Source organism: Cygnus atratus, chromosome 4 (assembly GCF_013377495.2).
Source record: "Cygnus atratus isolate AKBS03 ecotype Queensland, Australia chromosome 4, CAtr_DNAZoo_HiC_assembly, whole genome shotgun sequence".
Lineage (NCBI taxonomy): Eukaryota > Metazoa > Chordata > Aves > Anseriformes > Anatidae > Cygnus > Cygnus atratus.
Genome location: NC_066365.1, coordinates 32,737,679 through 32,762,296, shown reverse-complemented (window position 1 = coordinate 32,762,296; position 24,618 = coordinate 32,737,679). Strand labels below are relative to the sequence as shown.

Below are 24,618 nucleotides of genomic sequence, written 5' to 3'. Positions count from 1 at the left end.
CCAGCAGCACAGAGAGACATGCAGAGGACAAATAATTATCTTTTACTGAAGTTATTGCTGCTGTGCTGGGACAAACCAGCTTGTGAATGGGGTAGCTGAAGTTGGGTCTGAGCAAGGCAGAGGTGAGGACAAAGGGGGAGAGCTGGAGGAGACCTTTGGAAGTCTGCTCACCTTCCACTGCCCTGCACAGTGTGCTGTTTAAAAACAACTGCTGGGTTCTTCTGTGCTGCCAGGCTCTTGAGTGGCAACCTCTGTGATTAATTGTTTCAGCTGGCTCTAGTTGGTGGGAGATCTGTCCTGGCCAGGTGGTGCTTAGTCATGATTTTATAGGACTTTTGTGGACGTCTGGGCTGGAGCAATGCAGTATGTACATGGGCATAAAGCCATTGGTCTTAGGCAACTGCAGTCACACGGAGTGTTGCAGCATCTCACCTCAGCAGTGTGCAGAGTGTGCACTCAGGGTAGCACAATGCACCATTTCTGTCCTCTGAAGTACTCCTACAGCTGCCGGGCCATTCGGCAATTTGAACAGGGAGCAAGAGCCCATAATGGCTGCCGAATTTCTGGGGATGCCTAGTTTTGTCAGACTGTTGCAGGAGGGAACAGCTTTTCTGTTAAAGCAGCTATTTCATTTATAAACCTGCACTGATGGTTGAGGAAACACGTCACTGAAAAATGTTTGAATATATGCAATTTAGAAGAAGTTTGAAAAATCTAATGTATCTCATATAGGTTGTGTTCTTCATCATAAACATCATAAAATACTGAACATCTCAAACAACGTGCGTTTTCGTACAGTACCAGGGTCAAGGATCAAGGCTATAGATAAAATGGCAGGAGATGGAGAGAAAATACTCTCCCTTTTCTTCAAGATTCAGTAGTCAGTATGTTTAGACATTGCCCTTCGAGTAATTAACAGTTGTGTGGTCAGAGTGACTCAGTTTTTCTTTTTGACTGCTACAGTCTGGGTCTTTTGTCTATCTAATCACAGAATTTAATGACTCCCTTTTCTGAATGATTCAGGTGCGGACTTGCTGGTGGAAAACTTTGGCAAAAACTCCATAGTGGTAGCTGGTGGATGCTGTTTTCTGCTCCTGATGTTTGGATGGGAATCAGTTGCTTATCAGGAGCCATGTTGCCATGGGAGAGGGTTGTCGAAGGCCTGCTTGGATAAGGGTTAGGTTATGCCCTCACCAGCCATTGGTGGTGTGCAGCAGGAGCAGAGCTGTAGCACCAGTGTGTTGGTCCTGAAGACCCAGTGCCCACGTGAATGTATTTTTGAGGTGTTGCATTAGTTCTGGCTCGGTCCCACACGTGCCACTGGTGTTCGGCGAGCACAGGGTGTGCTGCTGGAGTGCTGCTGATGATTTGGGTACACCCCGAAGGAATCCTGCACCATGCTCTGCTGGGAGACTTGCGGATCTGAACTACCAACTGGTGTAGATGCAGCTGTTAAATGGCTGCGTTTAGCATTTGAGGAGGTAAATGGGTGTGTGAGACCATAGGAATGGGATCTTGGGGGAAGTGGCAATGCTAGTTCTGACTGACATTGCTGGCTAGAGTCAAGGCTCAAAAAAGAATAACTACACAAAAGCCTTTTAGTGTTGTTGACTTGGCTTCAGGTACAGGAGAAAATTAGGAAGCTCCTTCTAGGGCTAAAATAAAAGGAAATAAGGGAATCAGCAATAAGACAAGAGTCCAGAAACACTGGTGCAATTATCTCTCTAGGGTAGCTGCAGCTATCGTTTTGATATAATCTGCGATGAATAAGCCACTAGATTCAACAAGTGCATGCATACTGAGAGCATAAAGCAGTTCAAATCTTATGCTAGTATTCACAAATGTTTTTATTTTAAAAAACGAAAAATACCCACCCTAAAAATCAAAATCTAATTACACAAAATGAAGACGAGATGATTTCTGAACAGCCTCAGTTGGAGCATGTGCTGCCAAACTAAACTAAGCGAACTGAATGTTTCAGTGAGTATGTTGGCATGAAGGGTACTGTAAAGAAAAGCTCTGTGAACACTTTCTTACAAATGATGTGTTTAGTACAGGCCCATATTTGAAATGCTGTCACTTTAATAAATTAACAAATTTCTGCTCTTTGAGCTACGTTGTTCAGGTATCTCATAAGCAATGTGAATGTCTGCAAACTTAAACAGAGTGTTTAGCAAAACCGGAAGACTTTAGAATGCTAACACACCTTTACAGAGTTGTTTTATCAAAGGGGAAAAGTGCTTTAGAAAGTAAATTTTAAGTACAATACTGATTTTTGTAGTTAATATGTGACAGTCTATCACATCTTGACTTTGCAGGCAATACTTTTTATCTACATCTGGGATAAAGGAAGCTAGAAATGTGGTTTGCTTAACAGGTTCAAGCTGGTCTGTAGTAATTTGAACATGAGATAGTGTTGGAGCTACACTATTAACTGGAAAACTTCTGAATTCTAGTTAAGCACCCTTTGATCCTGGTCATATTGGCTGCTTAAAGTGTACTTACACACAGCTTGAACTGATTTGGCTGTTATTCTTCCTCTTCAGTCATTTCAGTCTTCTGCCTTGATTTGTATTCCTGCCCTCCAGCGCAATGTTACTCAGAAATCTCTCATTCTCCTGTGCAGATAGGCGAGTGCCTTTGCTCTTTGAAAACATGTTGTTGCAATTTTTACAAATCGCGGAAGAAAATTACATAATCTTAAAAGCTGTTGCTCAGGTCCCTGCATTAAATATTCATCTTTTACCATTCTATTTCCATCTCCTACCGTAAGTAGCTCAGCCCAGGCTGACATACCTGTTTTTGGGGTGGCCAAGAGTCCTACCCGCGTTCTCAGCAGAGCAGCATCCCCAGGACCAGGGCCTGGCACTGAATCGAGCATTTCTGCTGGCCCCGAAGGGTGTGCGCCTGAGCTACGTGCTGAAGTTCTGCCAATCTTAGGCCGTCACTTTAGATGGGAGGATTAGCTCTTTAATTGTTTTTACGTAAATACTAAGACAATCATAGCTTTATGTGTCAGGGCTTACTGCAATTTTTTTCTCTTAAACACCAACTCAATGAACAGCTTTTTACAATTTGTAGCTGCTCAGTCATTTTGTATGGCTTTTTAATCTCTAGAGGCCAGATGGAAGTGTGATCCTTCAGCATTACTTGTTTTGCATAATGTGGGCATTGGAACTACATTTGAATAAGCACATAGTCATTGATATATAAGTATATAAATATTTGCCTCTTCCATCCATGTAGTTTCTCTTCTAATGCTTTGGTTTGGATTTTGTGTTTTTTTTTTGTTGTTGTTGCTATTATTTTAATTACCATTTTTCTATAGGGAAAACTGTCACAAACAAGTAAATTGTGTGCCCTGACAGAAAAGGCACAGACGAAAACAGTAATTTTGGTCAAGGAAATTTAAGAGAGAAACAGACTCTCAAGTGGTACGTTTCTAAGACAGCTGATGGCTTACCTTGGTTTCTGATAGAGCTACTATTGGACTCATCTGGAATGTTGTGGGTTGTTTTTTTTCTTTAGAGTCTTTATTTCAACCTGCCTGAGATCCTAACTTTGATTTTAGTTGCATTTATGGATGTACTCTCCGCTGTTAAGACTGCAATCAATTGATTGAAATCCATAAATAATAAACGTCAAGTTTCAATTTAAGATGCAGTAACAAGATGATATTGGGAGAAGTTTTTATGTACTTCAGATGCTTTTTATAGCTGACTCCCTCCAGAGTCAAATCCTGACACGTTCCTAGTGCTAGGAAGCTAATGGCTTTACCGCATGTTTGTTGAAGGCCGTGTGACAAATCCTATACAGCAACTGAAGGAGAGGACGCTCATGCACCTGTTTGTGGAAGCGTTACATAAAAAGTCCCGAGACATATTTTAGCATCTACCAGTAAGCTGAGCAACTTGACCTGCTTTAGGCTTCATAGGATATATAGTATTAAATTAACCACAAGAAATAGAAAGGAAAAAAAAAAAGACATACTAACATGAAAAAACACATTTTATTGCACTTAAGTTATAAGAAAATAAAATTTCTAAGTGAATCAAACCATAGACACAATCCCTTTAAAGGTTGTTTTCCTCCATCATGTCAGGTTGTTACATAACTAAAATTAACCAACTGGAATCTGATTGTTTTAAATCAGACTATAAATAAAACAAAAACAAAAAAAAAAAGGAGGAAAAAAGATCGCCTAGGATACAGTGTTAAACCACTTTCACAGTTCAGCTTGAGTTGTGGCTCTTGGAGAATGAGGCAAACCATTTGACTCTTTCATTTCTCATTTTGTTTGCATGTGACATCTTTACAAAAACGTAAGTTTTTGCTCTGTCAGTTCCTCCCAGCAATAACTGTAACAGTTGTTTTTTTCTCAAATACTGTAAAACACTAAGACTGACCAGCAACTTTATTTCATTTTTGTATTTTATAATATTTTTTAAAAATTTTGTCAGTTTTTTTTTTATGTATGTTCATTCCATTCACCACAGCCCTCACAAAGAAAAATTTCCCCACAGAACAGGCTGCAATAGCTTTGTTCTAAGGAATGTGTTTTAATTTTTGCCCAGAAAAAAGAAAATAAGCTTTGCACACACACTCAATTCTTTATTTGCAGGCAAACTTCACTCTTAATTGTCTGAAACTCTTCCACTCTCAGCCTCTTAGAGGCACAGTTGGCTCAAGTTTCAGTGGCAAAAAGTCTTTTTCTGTAACCAAACTAGAGCAAATTTGGAATTCAGTCTGGGACTAAAACGTCACAGCAGAAAAAAAAATAAAAAAAAATAATTTGCTTTTCTTTCTTTCATTTAGCAGCATAAATAAGTTTGGCCACTGGGAATACAGTACAGGGGTGGGACAACAATCCCGTAATTGAAGACCTACTTCTAGCACCAGCATTGCGAATTAAATCCATCAGAGGACTCTCAAAACCCAGGACAACTTGCCACCTCAGAGCAACTTATGCATTGAAGAGTGTAGATGGAAGCAACAGTAAATAGATTAAACAGAGGCTAATACTGTGATTGACATTGGCAATGGTTGGCAAAAAAAAAAGGAATAAAAGAAAAAAAAGAAAAAGCTCTGATAAAACTGTACAAAACAATTCACAGTAATATTTCAGCTTTTCCACACCAGGAATGGACTCTTTCTGGTTTTGTTTTTGTTGTCATTGCAGATGCTCTCTAGTTTTTGAAAGTCAACCAGTGACTGCTCATAGAGGTTGGGAGGGACCGCTGGAGGTCGTCTGGTCCAACCCCTGCTCAGAGTGGGGCTAAGGGGGAGCGCGTTGCTCGGAGGGGCTGCCAGGACCCAGGGGGGCCCAGGGGTGCACGAGCAGGCTTGCATGTGCAGCTTCTTTCGAGATCTTTGTGGTAAAATAACCTGTTAACAAGAACTGTAACAATTTTTTTTTTCACCTCCAAATTGCTGAAGGAAGCAATTGGAGGAAAGTAAAGAAATAATTGCACCTGGTTTCATTTCAAAAGTCGTATTTTTGCAAAGCTGCCCCGGTCGAAAGTGTAGCCTTTTTATGTGACGAGACAGCAAATGCCTCACTTATCAGTTAGAGTTCGTCATCTTTGTCTTCTCCTTCGTAGTCTGTAGGTCTTTAGGATCTGTTGCCCCAAGCCAACATCCTGCACCACCAAGGACAAGGGATTTTTTTTTCCTTTTTCTTTTTTTTCTTTTTTCTTTTTTTTTTCTTTTTTTCAGGGGGAGGGAAAGGAGAACATCGTCTACACGTTTGGACAAATTAATCTTTCTGTCCTTCACTTCATATCCACGTCAAAGTCCAACACCAGCAGCTTTGTTTCCTCAGTCCCATTTCGGCTTCCAACTGCACACACTAGCTTTGTGTTAGAAGCTCTGATCCGCCACACGACGCCTCCACTTCCCCCACTCTCCAATGTAACTAGATTTCGGATAAATTCACCCGTTTTCAAGTCCCAAAGTTTTACAGTCCCATCATCTGAGCTGGTAATTACAAAGTTCTTGTTGAACTGTAAACAGGTCACAGCACTCTGATGCTTGTTGGGACCTAGAGGAGTAAACCAGAACATTTCTGTAATTAGAACTCAAGGACAGCCAGCACTGCATCTAACATAAATACCCATTGATTTGCATACAGCTGTTTCTATCTATTAGATGCATTAACCCTGTTTTTCTGCTTCAAAAGGTACAGAAGCCTTGCCCCATGTTTTTGAAAAGTGAATGCAGGCATAGAAAAATTCCCCATGTTTCCTTCTTTGTAACAGTGATCTTGTTTTGTTTACAGCAGGGCAAGTATATACCTGGGAATTCGTGAAAATGAGCTTAACCATCCAGAATGAGGTGGCCACTATGACTGTTTGTATCCACGTCCCTTTGAAGTGTTATTACGGGATTACGCTATCAGTAAGTATTGATGGATATATAGATGAGACATATAAATTGTTAAAACAGCAGCCTGCTTTCCAGTGAAGCTTAATTTTCTGCTGTAGCTAGCACTGATGGATATAAGACCTTTTTAAGGGGGGGAACAAAACAATGTGTTCACGTGCATGATGCCTGAGTGGAAACTGAAATCTTTCTTATTACTGAAATAAAGAAAACATCTTCCACTCATTTCTTTTGATTTATTGCAATAGACAGTGTACTTTGCCTCCCGATCCAATTAATCCGTAGGCTTTGAAACATCCAAGTGACCCCTAAATAAGTACGCTGACTGACTGTTTTGAGATGTCATTTCCTACATACTTCTGTGGCTTATTAGGCTAATACACCCATACCAAATTTCTATCAGTCCAGACCATCTGCCTTTCGTAATAGGAAGTGATTTGAATAGATTAGATTAAATACATTTTGTTCCTCTAAATCAGAGGAAGATCATACAGCTGTCATCAGAAAAAATGATATTTAAGTTGTAAATGGTCCATGGTTGTTTCTTTGCATGTCATTTTTAGAAATTTTGACATAGGATCTGCAGCATAGATTACTGCAGGCAGCTTGATTTACATTTAGGTAGTTTAAGCTCACCTTGCAATGTCTGTAAACATTGTCCTGTTTTAATGTCCCAGATTTTGACTGTAGAATCGGCATTCCCAGACACGAGTATATTGTCCTTGAGTTCCATTCCACTTGTTAAAGACTGGTGGCCTGTCAGTGTGTGAATGCAGTTTCCTGTCTCCACATCCCAGACTCGGATGGAGGTGTCAAGAGATCCACTCACCACATGGATACCATCAAACTACAAGAAAGGTGAATCTGTTATAAGCAATTATATCAGGATCTTACTATGCTCTATACGAAGAAGGCTATTAAGCATTTAATTCACTAAATGCAACATTAGATACTATATATGTATATATTTTGAAACTGCATTACAAAGTAGAAGTTCAGTCTACATAGAGACTGAAGTGATTGTTTGATATTAGAGCAGGTGATTTGTGGGCAGTGTAATTTCCTGTTGTAGACATGGCCTATGAGGTACTCGGTTTGAGGAGAACAACATTGAAGCATTGGTCTTTCAGATATAATACAACTCTTCTACACAGAATAGAATCTTGGCTGTACTGCAGGGTACAACAGTAGAAGGATGCCATTTTCATAGGAAAGAATTAAAAAAGCCAAACCTGCTTTTCAGAAGTCAGAGGGACTTTAAGCTGGAGAAGGGCAACAACATTAATCCAGAACAAGCTATACAAAAGCCAAAACATAGGGAAATGGAGAGAATGCGATTGAAAAATGCTGGATTTAGCCATTTTATAATAATAATTGTGTGCAGTAAGGAACTCTTCCTAGTCATTGTTGGGAAAAGTATACAGGCTAACACAGATGTCCAAATTCTTGGATTTTCTGGGCATATATATATATATATATATATAAAGTAAAAATATGCAAAAATGTGAACACGTAGAGGAATCAGCTAAGAGATTAGATACTTTTGACAAAAAAGATCGGACATGTAGAGAATATAAAGGTGGAAAGTAACTAGAATGATAGTGACAATGACATAAGAGTCCAGGATTCTCAAAAAAGGAAGGAAAAAAGATCAGTAGAATAAAAACAGTGGGCTTCAAGGAGGAATACTTCAATAAATTGAGACTTCCTTCCCATGTGATTTTTATATATCTATTCTCTGAGGGGAAGAAGAGTTCAGGAGAGTTGGCACTTTCTTAAAGACACAAACTATCCTTGTGTGAAGGAAAGATAGGAAGTGTAGTAAATTACCAAGACCCACTTGGCTGAAGTACAAGGAATTGTACAAAAAGTAGAAACTAGATCAATAGGTGTGTATAAAAGAGTACACTGGGACAAAATCAGAAAGGCAGAGCACAAAACAAGATAAAACTAGCAAGAGCTGTTAAGGATGATAAAACACTATTAGGAAAAAAAAAATGAGGAAGGCCAAAAAAAATAAATAAAAAGCTCATTTATGCACAGTGGGAAGGAAACACTAAATGAGGCCAGCTATTTAACTTTTTTTTGTTTCAGTCCTCAGCCATCTGAGTGTAGGCTAACAGCACTGACACCGGTGACAACTGAATACGAGCTTCTGCTAGAATAGGGAAAAAAGTGCATAAGACAAGTTGTTTGAAGACAATTCCAGAGACATCTGCTGCTATCTTTGAGAACTCATGGAAGATAGACAAGACTTCAGATGGCAAATACAATTTCTCTCTTTATTGAAGGAGATGATGATGGGAGATGGAGAATTCTGGATCAGTCAGCCTAACTTCAATTTCCAGAAGAAACTAACAAATAATCCGTCTGGTTGTAAGCAATGTGGTAAGTAACAACAAATGTCCCTTTTTGGGAAAATGTGCTTAACCAATATTTCTTCTGTGATGGTAAAAAGCCATGTGAAGCAGCAGGATGTCTTGGCTGTATTTTCATCAAGAGGGAGGCAAATTTGGTGCAGGGATACTTTCAGTTCAGAACTTTGTTTACCATGTTATTAGAAATATCAGAAAGATTTCTGGGAGTTCTGGCAATTAGTATTTTCATTAGGACTCATGTGACATTTAAAATGGTAAAATAGACCCAGCACAGAGTGTAAAAGCTGAGAGAGAATGGTGAAGATGTGAACTTGGCTTGAACACATGCAGGTACAACTGCAGCCTGGGAAAACGATGACTGGCCAGGAGCCTTTGCTACACGTAGGGCAATGCGACACTATTTGTCCGTCCGGACTGACTGGTATCCAGTAAAGGAGAAGAGAGAACCCAGTTAAGAGAACTCAGCTATCTGACTGCTGCTTTTCATAAAAGATCTCTTAGATCTTAGAATATCTTAAATCACTGCCTGCATACGTGGTTGAACGTGGCACTTCAGTTCAAAAGCATTTAGGGAGTGACTGGCACATGCAGACTGATTACCAGCATACACTGCATTTCTGGTAAAGAAAATATATACTATAAACAGACACTCTGGTGTCTGAAATAGACATATGCTATATAAGGCATGTAAAATAACTTTTCAATTCTAGCAAGCACTGTTACGACTTTGACTGGAATTTTGCATCCTGTTTTGGGCACCCTACTTCCCAAACAAGATGTGAACAATTTGAGTGTGGATAAAGGACCAGGAATGGTGAGTAGCCAGCACACTTTTTGGGTGGAAACACCACGGAATGTTTTTCTTTTCTAAGCTGAACTTACTCAAGGACCCTGAGAATCTGTGGATTATTTCAAAGGCAACTAAGAAAGAGATGACTAAGAAAATGCAACATGGTTTGTAGTCTTAAGTCTTAAGATCATAAGGATCTCTGGCAAATGGTAGGGGGTCCACAGAAGGGGAAATACTGAACTGTAAGAGAATCCACTACAGAGCAGGGATGGGGAAGGCAGGCTGGTTATCAGCCTAATTATTCTATTTATGGGAGTTGTATTGTTTAGGGCTATCTCAGCAGGAGCTCACCATGCAATTTTAACGAATCTTCCTCTCCCAAAACTGTAAGCACCTGTAGCCTTCTGCTCCCTAGACATTTATTTTTATAATACTAAGTTCCATTTACAGGGTATAAATACAATCAGTGTGAGTAACATTACCCAACTATTTGATCCATTATTAGTACAGTATCAGAGCAAGACATGAATATTCATCAGCCAGAACAAGAGCCACTAGTGAACATAAGGCAGAACAACATACACTATTCCTCAATTGCACCAGATGAAATAAAACTGTAATATTTTTGAGAGATAGGTAGTACAGCATTTTTAACTTGTTTGCTGCTCGATACAAGAATACTCCTCAGCATATAAATGTAAGGGAAGGGCTGGAGATATCTGATAAATTTTACTACATATTTTTCAGAAGAAAATCAATTAGGCATCTTGTTCACATTTAATCTATTATGGTGAGAAAAACCTTATGATGAAAGAATTTAGGAAAAACGTCTCTAGCACAGAGCTTCACTTTCTGTGCCATAATCCAGACTAGTTACATACCGAATGCTACTTCCTGGTTGTAAACTGTAATTGTTAATTTCTTTTTCAAGTTCTGACAGATTGTGGTGAGAACAGGCACAAGCATGAAATTAATTTCTTTCTCCTTTATGTGCCTGGAAGTGATGCTTTGACTTTATGAATGAACAAGATCATCTCTTGGATTAGTAAAGGTAAGAAGAGTCTACGCGAGGTCTATGTATGTCTTTGCCAGCATAGCGCTGGTGAAAAGTCAGGTGACAGGTAAGCAATAAAACCATGCCATAAAGTAGTACCAATAATAATCTGCATCTACAGTAACATGTCTCTGCTGACAAAGCCTCACAACTGTAAGCCTCTACTCTGAGAAAAGGAAGCAGAAGACTGGAGATTTATGTCAGGGCATTCAAATTTTAGGTTTAGCCTTTCTGTGAATTACAGCTTGGAACTAGAAGATGTGACTACAAAATAAGGATAAACAGATTTGTATAATTCAGAACACTAATCCAATGAGGTTTCTGGCACGTTTTCAAGTACTGTATTATCTGATTTATTTAAATAGTAACATTAGAACTTCTTTTAGGGAAACCGATAACAAAGCTCCAAAATACATGGGAAAAAAAAAAAAACAAAAACTGCAAAACTACTTAACTTGCTGGGACAGAGATTTGGGCTTCGTTGTGTTGGGTGCTTTAAAAATGCTCCTCTAAAAAAAACATCACTCTCTAAATTAAGATAATATATAACTATTAAAAATGGGAGACTATCACAGATGATCCTATATTCCTGTGGCCTGTACAGTTCTGGAGTAGGTACTCACAATTTAATAAACGAGATGAAATACACTGACTTTAAATGCTACTTAAGGAAACTAAAGCAGCAGATGCAAATCACTTACCTGTAATGAATAGACTCTGTTAGTATGCCCTTGCAGCGTGTGCAGACAGGTCTCTGTCTCTGGATCCCACACTTTGACCATAAAATCATATGCACCACTTACAACCCTTCTGCCATCATATTGAACGCACCGAACTGCAGCTACGTGGCCCATCAGAACATGTAAACACTGGCCCGTCTCTATGTCCCAAACTCTCAGTGTAGCGTCTCGAGAACCACTCACCACTCTGGAGGAACAAGAAAACCCCTCCTATACTTAGCATCGGAAATAAAAGTATTAAAACAATTAGATTTGGCTACAGATCAGTTATAAGTTATAATTTGGGACACTAGATAGCATTTGTCCACTAGCTACCAAGACCTGGTTTGGTATGACATTTCATTAGGGTTGCAAATGACTTGAGTGTTTTTCTTCCTTGCTTTACTCACCTCTCCAGGATATATTTGACATAATTAGCAATCAGTATTTAAAAAGCACTTCATTCCTGAACAGCAAAATAATGCCATGAGAAACTGTGGACTATTGTGTCCACCCATGAAAGCTTATGAATATGTTGAGTTCAAGTTAGTGCTTTGAGCATCCAGTTTTAATGACTGAGTTAACTAATTGTAACAATGAAACAAAGAAGATCTTTAGAAGTTATACTTTACTAAAAGAACTGTTATTCTGCTTTATTTTTTTCAGTTTATACTTTTAAGAGCGTTTTCAGGCAAGAACAGAAATGAAAAGGAATTAATATTAAAGGAACAGGTAAAGGAAAACCTCATCGTTCTTCAAAAAAAGAAGAAATACAACCAATGGGCACTCTGTCAACTACTCCATGCCACAGCCAAGTAAGGGAGCTCTGCCAATGTTCCTTGAATCAAGACATGACATACTACTGCAGAAATTATGATGCAATCAGTTAAAATCTTAATAAAATACTGCACCAACAATACTTAAAAAGTCATTCTGCAAAATGAGTAAAAGTTTTTAACCTTTACAAAAAGCTAAGAAGAAACTGTTCACAGTGTGGTAGACTGGATCACAGCATAACAGAATTAGTTTTGAAATAAAGTAAAATGTGACTTTATAAAGTCCATGACTCTTAATTTTCTGTTCTTTAATTAGCACTCTTATGCTCTTGCTTCTATTAATCATCTCCTCCCTTGTGTTGATTTATGTAGTTTAGTTTGGATGCTTTGCCTGTTTTCTATTTCACTCAGTGTTTGATTAGGCACCCAAGTTTAACAAGCATTTTCTGTAAACATGGCATAAATTACAAGCCAAACCGTGGCTGTCACTTTGGGCAAAGACTTACCTTTTCTCATGGAGATGCATGCAACGCACCGTGGAGGTGTGGCCGTACAAGGTGTGTATGCATTCTCCGGTCTCAGCGTTCCAGACTTTCAAAGTTCGGTCTGTAGATCCACTGATGATGATATTGTCCCTCATCTGTGATGACCAGACTCCGCCTGTGTGTCCAACTAGTGTTCTCAAACACTGAAAATAAATGGGTGGCTCAGTTACTGTTTTGATAGAGTTGAAGGGAAACTTAAGAAATGTAATCAAGGAGATAACATTGTCTCTCGTAGCAAAAGCCAGAAGACTCCTGGAGACTTCTCTGTGCTTGAACTAAAAATTCCACCTGTTAGAAAATGCTCATCAAATTTCTCTCTCTCTTGTTGGTACTTTGACTATAAGGAATATTCCCTATAATCTTGCTTTTGATAAAGTAAACTGTCTTTCCAAATTTCTCAATACAGGATGTGTTTTGTGGCCCTAAGTCTTTTTCTCAGTATTTTTCTGAGTCACTGAAGGTTTTCCAGTATGTTTCTGAAGCATATGTGTTAGAACTGGAGAGAGCATTCACTTAGTAGTTCTACCACCAACCTATAAGCCATATACTCCTATTTTATTTTTCTGTTTGTTTTTCCCTGAAACATCACAGTCTATAAGCTGCAGCTACAGCATCAATACTGTAAAACCGTGTTTCAAACCTTTCTCAGACTTTACCATTGCCCAGGAGAGAATCCCCCATTACACACACGCGGTCTGGTCTACCTTCTTTGATCCTAGCTGTATGACATGATTTTTCACCATGTAGAAACAGTGTTTGCTCACACCTACTTGTATAAAACCTCACCCACTCTGGACCAGCGGCTTGCCTCTGTCTCTCAGTCTGTATTCCTGTAAGTAATGACTGTATATGGCTTTCTCATCAAGCAGCAGTAAAGTGCCAATTAGTACAGACAAGAACAGATCCTTGCAAGACCCTTCTAGAAAGATACTCCGTAAAGATTCTGCATTTACATTAACAACATGATCTCTCTAATTACCCACATTCTAACCCATTTAAATATGTGCCATGTTGATTTTCGCATTGCTCTATTTTCTTCCTCTGTGTCGTGGGATACAGTCTTGCAGTGCACACGGCCATCTATTTCAGCGCTATTATTTTTATCAGTCAAACCCATATCTGCAGGAGAAAAGAGGTCAAGACTGTTTGATGATCTCTTTTTCTGTAATCTAATGCTAAGTGGCATTAATTTCCATGGCCTTCCTCTAACTGTTAATTGACTCCTCTTCACGTAGTCCAATATTTTTTATCTGAGATCATGTATCCTAAATACACAGTCTTTAGTTTACTCCATATAAATAATGACATATCTTAGCTTTCTTCTCCTTTTGAAGAAACACAAGTAACTTTAGAAACAAATCAGAAAATACAGGCTATCTAGATCAGCTGTAATAAAGTAAGCCCTAACTTTGGTAGTTGTTGTTTAACAACCTTTCAAGTTTCTGCTGAAATAAAGTGTTCTATCATCACTGCACGTTGTATTTCCATCATGTGACTTTTCTCCAAAAATACTTTTTCTGGATCAGTGACCAATAGTACACTAATTTCTGTTGGTAATATCCTGTTCCTTCTAACAAACATACTTGAAAAATTCCTTGCTTTTCTGCTGTACATAGATTTCCAGTTCTTTAATATCTTTTACCAGTATTCTACAATTCCTGGCTTCTAGCTTAATTCACTGCTAGCAAATCCATCTTCTTCAGTTCATAGCTTCTCTTCACTTTTACAGCTCCAAAACATTTTTTTTTAATTTCAACTGATTTGTTCATATTTTAAGAAATCATCCTTCTAAAGCAGTAAGAACACAGAACCCTTATTTTGGGCTTTACATCTGTCAAGGGGATTATTTAGTCATGTTCATTTGCACAAACCAACCTTCAGGGTTCCTGTTATTAATTCTTCAGTCTCAGTAAGCATAAGGGCTAATACAGCAGTCTTCTGTCTTTCACATACAATACTTAGCTCTCTTTAAGGATGGAGGTAAATAGTCACACTAGGATTTGTAATTACTGTCAAAAAAATTACTGAACGTGAATTGATAAGTCATGCTAGTATGATCAACTTTATATATTTAAAAGAACATTTCGCTTTTGAGAGGGTGATATATAGAAAGCAAGTCTTTTTCACCTGAGCTTAGCCTGCCCTTTTCAATTAAAAAATGAAAAATTTAATATGGGTTCCTTCATTAAACAGCTTGTTGTAGGGAAGTCAGTAGAGGCAGGGTGAAGCTGCCCATTGCTTTTAATTTTATTCTTCCCCACAGTAGTATTTACAATCCTATTGAGGAATTTCTAGGCATGCAAAGACAAATGCTTTACACATTCAGCTTAAATGTTGTAAGTGGATACCTTTTACATCTTAAACATGTTATCCTCAAAAGCTGTCCTGGTGTTCAAATAACTGTATCATTAAAACAAAACAAAGGATACATGACACCAGTTTAGAAGGAAAAACTACTATTTCCCTGAGGTCATTTCTGTATCTATATAGAGCATGGACAGTCACCTTAAAGCAAAAGCTGTGTGCTGAGTAGCTGTGATGTTCTAACATGAGTGAAATGTTCAGTACTGTCTTTTTGATTGCACATATTGTTTTGCTTCTCTAAGCCAAAATTAAATTATTGAAGCTTATTAAATTCCTGCCTGAGCTGGATCTAATTTAATAGGAAATATTTAAACCTAAAGCAAGTTACATTTTTTTTTCTGGCTCAGCAATATAGTAGCTTAGAACGAAAAACAAACTGTATTTGAAAACAGAGCCAGTAAAATCAACACACCATTTCAATAACTTAGAAACAACAGAAAGAATGATAGAAGACAAGTAAGATCTAGAGGGGTAAAAGCAGGCTAAATTAAGCTTTAAGGGAGATAAAGCAACATATCTGTCCAAAATCTTTAGAATCCATGTCACAAATGACTCCACAAGAATAGAACAATTGCCAAGAGAACAAGGATATATGCCAACAGTAACATGAGCAGCATTGTAATTTCACATCAAGGTGACTTTTTTGAACTAGATTAGATTCTGTGTAGGAAAAGATGACTAAGTGTTTACCAGTATTTCTTCTGAATCTTGCGCCAGACAAACTAAAGACCACACTGGGCATGGTCTCATAAAACCGTGGTAGCTGGTAAACTATGGCTCTTACTAGCTCTTTTCCTAAGCAATTCAGCAACATACTCAACTTACCTTGCCGGTAACTGCTGACCACACTTTTAATGTGTTGTCATCAGAGCCACTCACTATTCGGTTACCGCAGAACTGAAGGCATGTGATGACGTGATCATCATGACCTTTGAGCACCTGACAATAAAGAACATGAAAATGTACACTCACGATTTAACCCAGGAGATCAGAGTTAGCAGGGGAAACAAAGTGCTATTCTGATTCATAAATTATAAAATGGTAGAGTAACTTCAAAAATAATATGGCTCCTTAATCCTGTGTGTCAAGTCTAATTTACTGCCAGCTGAGACCAAAGAAGGTATTTTCCTTCCTCCATGGAGTACTATTGCATTGCTTGTCAAGCATACCACAGTTACTTTAAACCTCCTACAAGTACCAGGATAAATCAATAATAAAAGTAGGATAAATTAGTAGCTGGACATTGCTTAATTCCTCTGCAGTTACTCCATTGCATATTCATAATCATTATTTTTTATTTTTTTTTTCCCCTCAGACTTTTATATTTTAAGAGTCGTTTCAATCTTGAACAAAAAGCAGGGCATTGTATTATTTGCTGCATATTTGTATTTCTATGGTCAAGGCTGACCATGTCTATTTTCCCCTTATCATTCTAATCTGTTAAATGCCAGGCAGCACCACAGTCAGAAACTATAAACAGTAAATTAAATTAAATACAAGAAAAAGCGAGCATTTAAAGTGCTGGAAATGTAGATTGGAATGTAACTCCACAGATGTAGGATTTTTGATACTTGATTTGGGAAAAACTCCCATGTATTTTACTGCAATACAGTAAAAGAATAGTTACCAGAACACACAGAATGAGGAATGCTTTTATTCAAGATATCTGAGCACTCTTCGAGATGTTCATCAAAATGAAATGGGCATTTGGCTAATGCCTGAGGCTGTAATTTTAATAATAATTCCAAGATAACTTGATGTGGCGTATCAAGGCAAGAAATACAGAGCCATTGCCAGAGATGTACATAAGTCACGGCCAAATAAACAGCAGGATATATCCATAGGGTTTTCACAGGAATTTTTTTGTTCTTACTGTTTCGTTGTACAGGAATCAAGAAAATGGGGAAATTGTCTAAAAGGATATATGGTTTTTCTTCATGTTTTTGACTGCTAGTTCAACATGGGTTTGATTAGACAGTTGCTAATTTATTTTTAAAAATGTTGTAGGTATTGCTTCATATCTTTGTATTGGAAAAGACTTAATGAGACTATAAAATCAATATTGCTAAGTATGTTATTATTTTAAAAAACAAAATCTTAATATGGAACACAGTTACTGCCTTGTGTTGCTCAATTTATAAGAATATCTATTAAACTAAGCATGAAATGGTCATAGAATGGTTGTGGAATGTTTTTGTGTAGGTACATGGCCCAGCTCTACAAATATGCATGTTTGTATGTTTAATTTTAAACAAAAGTATTCCCAATCACGACTCTGAGATTATCTCCCTCACAAAGACTGGCACAGGCATTTACCGAATTCTGCAGTTTTTTTTAAACCAGCAGTGCACCGATTTCGTTATATGAAGCATCCCATTTTGATTTCCTAACATGGTGCTCAGAAATTAATGTAAAAACATGGTAAGCTAAAATACAAATTATTTCCTTTTTGTAAAATACACTGCTTTTTGTGCATGGCTAGTCTGGCTTGTCTGAAGAAAAAAAAAATAACTGGAGCTGACCTTGCTTTGTTCATGGCAGCATGTCCACAGCTCAGAAACTTACCTTAGGCGATTTAAGTTCTCCTCGCCGCCAGTTGGTATCAATTCTGTGTTGTCTAATATACGCGCTTTTCCATGGACTATGTATAAAGCCTGGTTTTATTACTTTCCTCCTTTTGATATGTAATGGTTCATCAATCCCTAAAATGGATTAAAATAAAAAATTAAAAAACAGAAGGGGAGGGGGGGAAGAGGGAGTGATGAGTCCAACCGCAATAAAACAACTTCTCTCCCTCCCAAACCTTACAGTGAACTCTGAAATTAAATACTGCATCGACATAACCACCTCCTGCCAGAGGGTTCTGCTCATCTTCTCCATGCCAGTATTTGCATTTTGTCAGTGACACCACCCTGCTCCTGATACTACATCTTTCCTGGTCTTCCAAGCACAATCATTACGGTAATCATGTGGCTGAAAATGCTCTTGTTCATTACTCCTTCCTAGCAATCTACTGCCTTGTTTTTGGATCCCTTTTTCTTTACATTGAGGAAATGTAGTAGAATATTGCCTTTTTCAAATAAGTATCAGCCAGCAAACTCCACAACCGCTCATACGCTCATTTCAAAGCCATTCAAAAAGCAATTCTTTCTTTGTGTGCACCTCCTCTCTGGTCATGCATCTTTGTTACCTTTAAGTTCACTGTGATTCTTGATATTAGTGCTCTCCTAATTTATTTTATTTTCTTTCAAAAAGCTACGCCCTTGCCTGGCTTCAATTTATGTACAGTTGTGCCCTGGCTGAATTGGTACTTAGGAGGTAGTGCTTTGTTTCATCCTTGCTACTATAGGTTGTTTTTTTTTGTTTTGTTTTGTTTTTCCAATTCTCTTTCTCACCCATCCATCTTTTCTACACAGCTTCTCTCTCCACTGCATCTCATTACTAGCCTGAGTCTTGTCTGTTGCCACTACGTGGATTTCATCCTGCTTTTAGACCCTTTTCTAGTGTTTCTATCTGCAAGTCTTGAATTAACTGTGCCTTCATATTACTGAGCTCCTCACTAAGTCTGAACAGGCTAAAATACTGTTTTGTCAGTACTCTCATGCCTAGCCATATTCTTACTTATTTGTACATATTTTTACTTATTATTTATTTTTTACTTCTCAGGCTCACAGATGCAGACTCATGCCTCTCAACATTTTCCTTTTTTCTCATTCTGTCCTCTTAATGCATTTTTCACTGAAATTGGTAAGAGGAGAATCTTAAGATTTACGAGGTTAGACACCTGATTTCCATTGCAGAAGAACAACTCATTAATTTAGGGAGCCTTTAAAAATACCCAGCTACATTCATTCTGTCATCATTTTTAAAGCCCTTGCATAGACCTCTCACGAGTTCTTCTCTCAGGACTCTGAGGCAGACTGGATGGTACCTGTGTTTGCCCATGGCCAGTAAGGACACTGCTCTGAGGTCAAAGGCATGTGCTCTGCCTCCAGAAACTGACTCCTTGTTCATGTATTTCTGTTTAGAAATAAAAGTTTACCATTTTTTTTGTTGTTGTTTTCAAATAGGAGGTTGTTTCCCTGGAAGCTTTTTATTGTCCGTTCATATTGCTGCTGAACCACCATATCTTCTTGAGTTGGCATGAGCTGTCCAATCTGCATGGCTTATGGAACTGTGTCCCCTTCTCTGAGCAACCAAGTTACCATCTTCCTTCCCTACCCTATGAAATTTCTCTGTTAATTTTCCTACAACTGACATGAAATTACAGTGCCCATTCAACCTCAACCTCTGCAGTTCTTCCTGCATATTATTTACAAACTGCAAGACTGTGCACCTATTGTTTTTCCATCTCAGCTCGTATTTGCTTTGGTTCTACTTTGAATAAAACCAGTCCTGACAACGTGAAAATAACAGTATTTTAAAAACATACCCCTAGTATACACCCTTATGAATAGGATGTTCAAACTTAAGTCTAGTTTCATTGCTAGTAGTCCACAGGTTATTTCTGCTTCCTACTTCCAACACAGATATGCACCACGTAGCTCAAAGCGGTAAATTTAAAGTCACCCGAATTTCCTTTGTAAAACTTTAAGCTTATTATGTAAATGAACTGCACTTTTTATGGCAGCAACACCGTTACATTCATCTTTTTGCTCAGCCTTACCCTCCTCTTTGCATTTCTCTCTCCAGAGAAGATTATCTTCAGCCAGAATCCTCCAGTAACGGCATGTCTGGGCTGCCTGCAGAAGGTCCCTGGGTTCCAGGAATGACAGCACATACAGTGCCAGCTGTGACAAAAAGGGAGTATATTTTCTGAATTGCTTTTGAAAGGAAAAGGGAAGTAACTCAAAGTATTATCACACAACAGAGGCTGAAATACGGAAAATTGAAACAATAAATTATTAAATGTTCTCAGAAACTTAACAGAGCTACAGTTTGTTCCAGTGGGCACATGAAAAGTATAGCAATCATCTTAGATAACTAAATCCATACAGATCACATCAAAAATGTATATTATTTGGAAGAGAATAGATGTCAGCTGAAATCACTGGCTATTATGCTTTTTTTAAATGTCATCCATATTACCACGAACCATTACCAGCTGTACCAAAATAATCATGTCTCCAATATTTTATCTAATAAATGTACCAGAAGTTTTTAACCAGAAAACACAACGCTGCGTGACCAAATGAGGAATGCTGTGATGAATAACATCATGCAGGAAGCTCGAATACAGAAAACATAAATGCTATTTGTACTCAAGTTCAAAAGTACTCTGCAGCTGCAGAAGCCATACATATTGCTCAATTTCTGATTAGAATGCAAACATACAGTGATGTTACAGGGAGTTTTATGGACCTGGATGCAGAGGGCCTGAAATACATAACTTTGCTATTGCACATAGTATATGTTACCAAAAAAAAAAACCTGTGGGAAATCCCAGTAAGCAGCATAAGACAAACCGAACTTGAACTTTTCTGTGTGACAACATTAAATGTTACTGGGAGCATTCAGACCCCAGCTGACTGAGCTAAGCCATATAATGACCATTATAAAAGCCCCAAATCTCCAGAAATACCTTCAGATGTGTTGGAGTCTTAAACAGGGACTGAGGCATCTAAAACACAATCCAAAATACAGGGACTGAGATCCTTAAGGGTATCATGGATGACTACAGCTTTTCTACTGAACAGCAACAATGTATTTCCCCAGTCATTGAGAATAAAAACATAAGAGGCAGCAAAGTGGCTGCCATGGCTAAAAACTCAAGAGAAAACACTGCTGATAAAAAGTGATGCACAACTACTTACATTTAGAAATTGTGGGGTCTTTGTCAGTACTAGGATGCAAAAGTTATCAGGGAAATCATATCATCCACGTTAACTGCTGCTTGACATATCTTTTTGTGCTTACAATTTTTGTATTTAATTCTTAACTGGAGTTGTGTTGTGTATAAATAGAATCTGCCCTTTAAAGAAGCATAGACTGAAATTCAGTAAGGAAGTCATAAGCATAGGCCATTGACCTCAGAAGATTTTTTGACCTTATTACGTGCGAAACGTTTGCTTTTAGTAATGTAGCCCCATCAGTGACTGAGCAGGAAATAAAAATTCAATATGCCAGGACTGTTTGCATTTTGATTGCACTTACACGCCTTGTTTGCAAGTCATCACCTGCAGCCCACAGCGAGCATGCAGGACTCCACATTTGCAGAATCTGCTCCCTAACACATTATTATGCATTATTGTGCATTATTAATGCACATTAGTTCCCATATGCATCCCAGGCCATACAGCTGCAGAACAGTCATTCTGTCCCTACTCAATTATGGAGTCAGAATTTAGGCTTTGCTGAAAGGCTCTCTGATACAAGAGCAGCAACTGTACCCGTCCTTTTAGACTTTCTGACTTAATTCCTGATATGTAAAAATATTTAAGAAACTGTTTCCTAACAGACTCAGATAGATGGTCTCACACACAGCAAGACTCAAAGCATGGAACAGAGCCTTTCCATTTTTGCTGGATGTTCCTTAACCGACAGAAGAGTTTGTTTAAATATCACTTGTCCTATCTATACAGGTATGAATGTTTGCTAAAGTAGCGTTAATTAAAACCTGTGAGCTGACTGATTTTTAAAACAGGTTACATATGGGTGACATTTATTTTAGACTATAGTTGGCTAAGTAGTCATCAAGGGTCAACACAACTCACAGTCGACTTTAGGATGAGCAGCACACAAAAGATGAAGGCCCTCTGTCACTGTTCATGGGCCTAGTTGTAAGAAGGCTTCAGGTAGCAAAGATTGACCTTTGACTCAGCTGTACCTAGGCCTACTCCCCTTTGCAGTGTTAATTATACCCAATGATAAGCTGCCTCTCACTTTCTCTTCCACTCATACCATGGCACCAACAAGATTTTGGCAGATTTCAACAACACTCCTCTAATCTGTTGATTTCCAGACCTGGTTTTCACAAACAAGTAATTTCAATAATTATTTCTAATTGCTCCGTAAGAAAACAAGTATTATTTCAGATTAATTGTTTGACTGCAGGTTTCCTCAGGAGGAAAGCAAACATTTTCTTGGTTATTCAGGTATTAAGTTACTGTCTCTCTATTACTGAAAGCATTTTGGAAGAAGCGGCCTCCTGCTCGAATGTGCTTCCTGTCCTGGTTAGGTAATAAAATCCCCGCATTGCATACCACAACACGACGTGGGAGATACCTCGAGATGTTAATGCAGAGTGACAACTCAAGAGAGCGCGCGTTCACAGGATGCTGGCTTTGGTAGGGAAGCCGGCTTACAGAATTACTGACCCTACCAAATTATTCTTGCTTCCCCCCACTTAGTCATCACCCCCTGCTGAAACCAGCGTGAGTGGCAGGGGACAGAAGAGATCTGGGTTAATGATCTTCAAAATGGAGAAGAGATGGAGTTAGCTTGATTTGTTTTGTTTTGTTAACTCAGTTAATTTTGGTGACAGTGACTGGGGGCTAGGAAGCAAAAATGATTTAAGCCAGCTTCCATGGCCAAGCCAGCCTTTCATGAAACTAAGCACTTGACAATTCTGGTTTCAAAAGGCAAGAACAACCACTAAAAATAAATAAAATTAAACACATGTATCTTACGGTGGAGTTAAGGAACAAATAAGAGATAAGAAATATTTTACAGCTAAATAGCAAACCCTTATTGTGAAGAAATTGCTAAAACTGAATAACAACGTGATCATTAGTTACAATGCAACTGCATCACTGGTTGTACTTGAGTTAGTTTTGGCACTAAGTCAGGCAAAGAAAGCTAACTCAGCTGTGAGTTACTGTTATCGATTATTAAGATTTTTGATTTAATAGGAAGTGCAGAAGTGACAAAATATCTTCTGTTTCCCCAAAATCTAGATAGAGTCTTTCTTCCTCTGCCTCTGAACTAAGGCTGCCTTGGGCAGCTTCTTTATGAACGTGGCAACAGCCCAGAGGTCTTCCAGACCCTTCTCCTCCCCCAGCATCCCCTACATAACATGAAGGCTACCACACAGAGCGCTTCTGTAAATACTTACGTCATGTGTACTAAGCCAACATTCACTGCATAAACTGCTTCCGAGCCTTACAAATGCTAACCAGCAAAACCCAAGGGAAGGTTGTGACATTTCCTAATCCACAAAGATATGATAGTAGATAAACGGGAAGAAGGGTCATGTACATCTCAGTATTTCAAAAATAGAACATACACCAGAAAGAATGTTGAGAAATGGAGATGCAGAACAGCCTCCACAGTAAGTAAGGGCATATTAAACATAGCAACCAAATCCCAGCACCAGAGTATCTACTAAGAACTTGCTTTTAAATGTGTTGGTAAATGAAGACTTCCAAATACCAGCCCTCATGGTAAAGTTTCACGTGGCAAACCCAACAGGTAACTCTGGCAAAAAAAAAAAAAAAAAGCACTGCCTCCTCACTCCAGACAACAAAACAAGTTCCCATTTGCTAAAATCAGTTGGGGTGAGAAATATCATTTCTAAGTGAAATGAAATGCATTCATTTAACGATTGTAGCAAACTGGGTTTATAATCCTTCATGTCTAATCCCATGTTCTAGTTGTGAGGACATCAGGAATTACTCTTCTGTGGATGACATTTACTTACACATGCTGCAAAGCACACACTCAAATCTAAGTCTTAGCTTCTCCTTAACCTGATACAATATGATCAGATTTGCCGTAAAGGATTTACTGCAGGATATCTAGTTAATTAGGGCTTGCCTTTATCCTTAGCAAGAAGGGCTTTTCTGGGTTTACTTTGGTTGTTTTTTTCAGTACAAACTTTAGGGTTTAGTTTGTTTAAAATAAATTCAAAACTAATATTCACCAAAAAAATATTACTTAAAGCATTAAACAACAGTGCTTATCCTTACAGAATAACGTGCAGAGAGGCCTTACACCTGGAGAAAATGTGCGTGTGCATTCTATATAAAAGAACTAGTTCTCAAAACAAAAATACAGCCACCAGCCCAATTAAGATACAGAGATATTTGTAAAGCTATGGGGACTTTGTTTAACAGAGCCATCCATATTTCCAGGTATCTAAATGCCTATCAAAACATAAAGGTATGTTAACGTGAAACGACAGTTACTATGGTATGGCAGTGTATCAACTTACGGACCTTTTTAACATCAGTTTACTTCATTATGTTGGCAAAAATGAACGCCACAATTAGCATGGAAGTATTTAAAAGGTAGCAGATGATGCACTGCCCAGTACTGTATTACCCTGTATTTCTCACCTCTTTTGGGAGCAAGGAAATGAAGTCTCTTTGAAACTGGGGCTCTATCACTTGCATCATGTGTTTTACTTGTGTTGGTTCACAACTGTCAATAAGTTCATCTAAAGCAAGTAATTTCTCTGGTCCACTCCAGCTCTGCAAGAAAATAAATAATAAAAAAAAAGAAACATTAAGCGTAGTTTATATTAGTAAGTGCCATTGCTTTTTCAAAAAAAAAAAAGACAAGTTAAGTTTCTTTGCTGACCTATATACAAGCATATAAAAAGCCAGCAAGATAAATGCTCATGTAAATTACACAAAAATGAGAAGTTAATCAACACAAAATATTCCAAATTA

At 38.2% G+C, this 24,618-nt stretch overlaps 1 protein-coding gene across 3 annotated transcripts in view; it reads right to left on the bottom strand.

Annotated features, from left to right (window-relative positions):
- Window positions 1–3,990: 3,990 nt before the first annotated feature.
- Window positions 3,991–24,618, bottom strand: part of FBXW7 (F-box and WD repeat domain containing 7) — a 150,734-nt gene continuing 130,106 nt past the window's right edge. For all 3 annotated transcript variants that reach the window (XM_035552926.1, XM_035552936.1, XM_050710541.1), the window contains 8 exons: window positions 24,283–24,417; window positions 19,674–19,797; window positions 17,573–17,709; window positions 15,833–15,946; window positions 12,605–12,786; window positions 11,305–11,530; window positions 7,018–7,228; window positions 3,991–6,040 (listed from right to left, as the gene is read on the bottom strand). In XM_035552926.1, coding sequence (XP_035408819.1) covers window positions 5,772–6,040; window positions 7,018–7,228; window positions 11,305–11,530; window positions 12,605–12,786; window positions 15,833–15,946; window positions 17,573–17,709; window positions 19,674–19,797; window positions 24,283–24,417 — 1,398 coding nt within the window. In that variant the 3' untranslated portion in view covers window positions 3,991–5,771. The remainder of the gene's footprint in view (window positions 6,041–7,017; window positions 7,229–11,304; window positions 11,531–12,604; window positions 12,787–15,832; window positions 15,947–17,572; window positions 17,710–19,673; window positions 19,798–24,282; window positions 24,418–24,618) is intronic.